At 43.7% G+C, this 6,612-nt stretch overlaps 1 protein-coding gene across 1 annotated transcript in view; it reads left to right on the forward strand.

The window, feature by feature from the left end:
- The window catches only part of TRPM2 (transient receptor potential cation channel subfamily M member 2), a 79,788-nt gene that overhangs the window by 29,776 nt on the left and 43,400 nt on the right, over window positions 1-6,612 (forward strand). The window contains exons 11-12 of the mRNA XM_018569207.1: window positions 2,286-2,407; window positions 4,474-4,824. Of these exons, the coding sequence (XP_018424709.1) occupies window positions 2,286-2,407; window positions 4,474-4,824 (473 nt within the window). The remainder of the gene's footprint in view (window positions 1-2,285; window positions 2,408-4,473; window positions 4,825-6,612) is intronic.

Raw genomic sequence — 6,612 nt, forward strand, 5'->3', positions numbered from 1 at the left:
CCCCCCCCCCCCACTTCCCAACAGTTAAAAAAAAAAATAAGAAAACAAATTTAAACAAATTAAAAAATAAATCATAAAAAAATAAATAAAGCACAAACCTCCCTCACCACACACACACAGATAACATAAACATGCACCATATGGGGGTGTACACCATGCACATGCGCTGCGAAGCGTTGTTAGAACGCATAGCAGTGCTTGATTTTTTTTTAACTGTGTGGCATCACATGGCAAAGCTTTGTGAGGCATTGCCGTACATTGTGATATGCTGTGTTACGCCTGTATCATTTTATCACAACACACACCAAGACAGTGCACAAACGATTTTTTACATAAGTTGCTTATTCACAGTTTTGCATTACTTCAAAAAGGCACAATGTAAAAGGTACAAATATGTGTTATTTATTAACTCAATACAGTTTTATCTTTTAGATTTAGTTGGAAAAAATCATTTGTGCACTGATACTGATTTTAGTGTGCTTTTATCGATTTAATTTTGTATTTTTATCGGTTTAATATAGATTTGAGAAACATTTGTGCAATTATCACAGGACCTACAAAATTAGTAGCACCATATTTTTATTCTACTATGCCTGTGCTTTCAGAAAATATAGAGTTGGGATGGTCTTTTACAAACCCTAGCAACGCAGCAGTAGAAAATCAAAACAATGGGAAATATTGCAAAAATGGTGTGGCCAACTGTTGTTAAAAGCATCCTGGAGGGCTTGGCAGTGAAAGGGGCCTGATAAAAGGGGATTCCTAACCCCTGAAACTTGTTGACTGTGGATATCTTCTTGTTGCCAGTTGTGAAGCCAATAATTATTTTTGGACTATTGAGAGGGTTACCTGGTATTCTTTTTTAGTCTTCATTCATGTGGATTTCTCATTCTGGCCATCCCCTCCTTTTGGGGGGCCTCCTGTTGTGTCAAGAGCTGCTGGAAATGAGCCATCAGGCCCAATTATTGCTCCTATTCAACTAGAGAAATTTTGTGGTCCAATCTTTCATCTCCACTCACCATTGGATGTATGTAAAAGAAGCAGTGGTAGGATTGTTTTCTCCTAATGCTCTGCCCTGGGATGAGTAGTATTGGAGCCGTGTTAGGTGTGGCTTCTGTGGACGCCCTGTCCCTGGGTAAAGTTAGCATGCTGGAATTGGTAGCAATTTAATGCATGCACGCTGGAGAGTAACTTAAAGGAGAACTATTGCCTAACCCTTTTTTGGCCATAGTTCTCTTCAGGTTCAAAGGAAGATATATACTAATGGTGAACCAAAACTCAGCATATAGTGAGCTATTGTCCGCTATATGCTGAGAGAGCAGAGCCATGCCACAGCCGGGATGGATCCAAACAATACTGTTGAGATCCACCCTGCTGGCTGATTGACAGCTGGCTCTGCCTCTCTAGAAGCAGCCCCCTCCCCAGTCAGTGCTGGAATAATGGAGAGGGGAGGGGGGGAATCCTTGCGGGAAGTGTAACTGACAGTCACCGCTCTCTGCAGGGAGAGGATAGGGAAGTCAGCGATCGGCGGTATGTGTTAGCCGACAGCTTTAGTGTCACAGGTCAGCTTGATTTATGGGGATGAGTGTTTTTGACCCCCCCCTAATTCTCCTTAAATTAAAGAAGTGGCAAGTCTGCCCTTTAGTGAGGTCCTGTCCATGGTCCTGTCCTGTAACTGGAGAAGCATCTTGGACTGGGTGCACTGCATAGAGTGTGACCCTGAAAATTGCTGTTTTACCACAGAAATGTGTATAAAAAGTCTCTCACTTTCTGAGAAAAGAAATGTCGCTCTTGATGATCGAAATACATAATTTGTATTTCAGAGCATATCCTTTATTTCATTTATACCATCAACAGGTATAGACTACAACTAGGCAGCTCCTTTGTGGTATCTAAAAGATTGATCTGTGGTCAGATGTTTTTACATGCTACCTGAACAGAGGAAAGGATCCAGTGTAATATGTTCAGCTTGGCAACATACTGTCTTGGTCCACCACAGCTGCTAATTATTAAGTCTTTTTACCACTTTTAACAAAGGAAGATTTACATCAGTGGCGTAACAATCGCCATAGCGACCCAGGCGGCCGATATGGGGCCCGGGCACAGGGGGGCCGGCCAGGGCCGACGCTAGGGCTCTGCAAGTGGCATAACTAGCAATCACGGGACCCCATACAAAATTTTGCTATGGGGCCCTGTGATTTCTAGTTACGCCCCTGATTTACATAATTAACTTGGTTATTATTATTTACATCATTAAACTGGTTATTATTGCTTGTCATTTTTTTCAGCCTCTTTAAGTCATGATCAGCAAGGACATGAGAACTGGGACCACCAGCTGAAGTTGGCAGTGGCATGGAACCGAGTTGACATTGCTAGAAGTGAGATTTTTACAGATGATCACCAGTGGAAGGTATGCCAGTTGCCTAAAATATTAATTTTACAAACAAAACTATTTTTTCAGTCATTAAAGTGGATCTATATTCTAATGTTCTATCATTCTCTCAATATCTGTCAGGGTACTAGGGGGCTTACCTCTCCTTGGGGTGGCCATGTGCGGCGGGGGGCACGGGTTCCCCTTCCTGGCAGGACCCCTGGTACCAGGATTGTGGGTACGCATTCGCGACAAGTGCGCGTGCGCGGTGGACAGGCTGCGCGCGCAGGCACGGGGACATGCACGTAGTGCACCTGTTACTGGTATCAGGTGTGATCCTTGCTGGGGGAGGTTCCCAGCACACACCCTCTGCCCCTCTCTCGCCATTGGCTCCTGATGGAGAGGCTACCTGGTTGCCTCGGTAGCCGGGGAGTGGTCTCAATCCTCCACTGAGTATAAAAGCCCAGTCAGAGCCCTGGCTCATTGCTGAGTTATTCTATCCCTATGGTGTGATCTCCCAGCTCCCTGTGCCTTGAACCTGTCTTTATTCCTGAACCTCTGCTTGGACTCTTGATTACCGACCCTTTGGCTTACCCTTCCGTTACTGAAACTAGCTGCCTGCCTCGACCCGGATTGGACCTGACTATTCTTCTTGGATTTTCCCTGTGTACCACGACCTCGCACTTTGGCTTGCCGCCCCTGCCAAGGGGTTCCACTCACGGCCCAGCCGTACCCCCCTGACAATATCGGTTGCATTTCAGCAGAATTTTTCTGTCAAAGTGGTAAAACCGTAGATATGTAGGAATTTGTAAACCGATTATGTCAGATCACATCCAACTTTATTGACCCTGGATCTAGCACACTTCACCCCCACCTAGAACCACCCCTGGGTATGATCACAAAGATCTCTTCCCTACTTTCCAGCTGAGTTCATAAAACATGGTTGGGCTCTCTTTGGTCTGCTCTTAGAGTAACAGAGGCAAGGGATTTTCACACAGGCTTGGAGTACCGACATCTGTCTACATGTCTACAGTGGTATAACCTGTTGAATTTAGAGTAGTATTAAACTCTCGAACTTGTTTTATAATAATTACAGATTAAACAAATATACAATACCCAGCAAAGTATTTCTTACATTTTTGGCCAAGCATTTACATTCATCATATTTCTGAACACCTGTCTCCAACTCTTTCAGCAGAGCTTCCCTGAATTTCCTTTTGAGAACCAGATCACAATGGACAGCGTAGACTCCAGCAGCTGTCCATCTACTAGCCTAGAGAAGAGAGGAAGGGAGCAGAGGAGTGGATTGCCCTGCTGTATCTGTGTGTTTGTGGAGACACACACAGTTACTAGCACACGCATGGCCACCAGAGCTACCCTAAAACGGGATATCATGGGCAGTGCTTAGGGGACCAGCTGATTCTGCAGGAAGCTAAAACTTTTAAACATCAAGAAGCAGTATCCGTTGTAAGTGATTTTGTTAGAATTTAAAATAGCTTACAACATTTTGCCTTAATATCACTTTAAGGTTGTGTATTTTTCAATCTGTCCAATATATTGCATCCTCTTTTTGTGGCATATATAAATACATACTTTTTCATTAACTAATTACTGTTATATCAATGTTAGTTTACCAAGTGGCAATACACATTAGAGGCATCTTACATTTCTGACAAGGTCTCCCACATGCATGGTTGCTTTGTGTGACAATTTATTTTAGCCAAGCTGCAGGAGAATAGGAGGTGTGCTGCACTTGCTTTACTAGTAGGATAAAAACAGAAAGGTTTTATAAACTAAATGATTGCAATTTCTCTAGATGCGTTTCAAATGGCACCTCACAACGAGTTGTCAGAATGTTACACATAACTTTTTCACAACAGTCAATACAGAAAAAGAGTAGCATTGCAAAAGTCATTATAGTTCACGATTACTAGTATAAAGGGTAATGACTTGTCTCCCTTATAGCGATGTCAGTTTGAACAAATCGATTAGTGTGGACATTAAAGCACTTGAAAACAAACTATCCTGATAACCTCTTCAGTAGCTTGTTAGTTTCTTCCATATGTAGTGCTTTTTGTACAATAATTGTGGTTTGTTCTTCACAGCCCTCAGATCTGCACCCAGTCATGACAGCAGCATTGATTGGCAATAAGCCAGAGTTTGTTAAGCTTTTCCTGGAACATGGTGTCCGTCTAGAAGAATACGCTACTCAAGAAACTATACTAAACCTCTACAATAACACAGAATCATCATGCTTATTCTATAGTAAGCTTGCTAAAATAAAAGAGGATGAAAGATTTCGCTGTGAATTTCAAAAGGCATCAAAACTCCATCTTCATCACGTGTCACAGGTTTTAAGAGAACTCTTGGGTGACTTCACAAAACATCTGTATCCAAAGCCGAAAAGCACAGACCGACTTCGACTATCGATTGCAGTCCCACACATCAAAATAAATGTAGGTTTATTATATGGCTTTGCCATACATTTTATCTTTTGGTGGCATTCTAGGTAATCTAATATGTTTTGTAATAACATAATGTAACATCATATTAGACTGATGAAGATGCTTATCTGTCTATAATGACCCCTTAAAATGTATTGTAGAAAGAAAAATGATATCTTGAGCTCATGTTTTGTAACTGTAATATTTTACTTTGGGCAAATAGATGAAAAATATGGCAAATTACACAAATGGCAATTTGATATGTTGAATGGACTGTTCGGCTATTCACTTCAGGTTTGTACGGCTGATTTAAGCTGTATATTGGCTGAAATCAGCCGTACATCGCGTGGCTCCGACCCGAAGTGCAGAAGGAGTTCGACATAGCCGATCCAACATCTGGATCGGCTAAGCCGAACCTCCGGCAGGCTAGTCGCTGCTGTTCGGTCTATTCTTATAGATGCCGAACAGCAGTGAGTAAATAGCCGAATGCCGCTGAGCGGCATTCCGTTAGGCTGTTCTGCTCGGTCCCTCTGTGGGACCGAGCAGAACAGAAAAATAGTTAAAAAAGTAGGAAAGAAAACAATTGTGCGGAGCTAGCAGTGACAACTAGCTCCGCCCAACTGTTTTCTATTGGCCGGCGGTTCTGCTGCCGTCAAAAAAAAGAAGAAAAAAAACATTTTCGCCATAGGAATGCATTGCTAGATTCCTATTGGCTATTGCAATTTGCAATAGCCAATAGCAAACCAACTTTTGCACCCGTCCTCTGCTGCTGTCAATCACTAGTGGGGACCTGATGGAGAACTGCAGGTCCCCTCTGCTGATTGACAGCAGCAGTGGGCGGGTGGAATAGCTAGTTTGCTATTGGCTTATGCAAATTGAGATAGCCAATAGGAATCTAGCAATGCATTCCTATGGTGATTTTTTTTTTTTTTCCTGACGATAGCCAACTTCTCCCTGTCAGAATAAAAAAAGAAAAAGCAGTGTTTCTCTCCTGGGCGGCCGGGAGACTCCGGGAGAGTTGGGCTGTCTGGAGATCAGTGTCCCTGGTTAGCTGGTAACCAGGGACGCTGATCTCTCTGCAAGTGGCCGGAGCCAGCCGTAAGATCACGACTGGCTCCGCTCAGCTGTCAGAAGCAGGCTGTCGACTGGCCAATGGCCGGCCGCTCGGCCAGCTTCGGCTTTCAGCTCAGTCGAGCCGAAGCATATGCCTTCGGCTGGACTGAGCCGCTCGGCCGACCTTCGGGAGCTGTACGGGCTATAGTGAATAGCCCGTACAGCAGCCCTTCGGTTCTACTCAACCGAAGGGGTCGTGGGGCCGAAGCTAGTCGAAGGATCAGCTGAAGATACGGCTAGATCCTTCGGCTGCTTCGTGAATAGACCCCTGTCGGTTTTAATGTAGTGTGCTAACTCATGCACAATAACATGTAGTATTTTGTGCATTTATGTGCATTGTGTAAAGGCAACCCATTCATTCGAATGGGCTTCCAATACACAGCAGTGCACAGTATGTTGTTGTGCATTGCAGTGCGGATCTGCCAACACCTACAGCACTGTACATTGGGGTGCATCCTGAATTGCAGTGCACTGCATGGAGTGCCACGTATTACCCTGTGCTGCAAGTGTGTAGGGGCCTTACTTTAGCATAGAAAAGAAATGTGCTAATTGCATATGCAGGCTTTTCTTCCTGCTGACATAGTACTAGAGTTTGTGTGGGTCAGTGTTCCTATAGTGCAAGCCTATGGGTCATGTCTAACCTAGATTAAAACAACTGACAAGCTGTCAAAATGAAAACAAGGCTAA

This window comes from Nanorana parkeri, unplaced genomic scaffold (assembly GCF_000935625.1).
Source record: "Nanorana parkeri isolate BGI_ZX_2015 unplaced genomic scaffold, ASM93562v1 scaffold1304, whole genome shotgun sequence".
NCBI lineage: Eukaryota > Metazoa > Chordata > Amphibia > Anura > Dicroglossidae > Nanorana > Nanorana parkeri.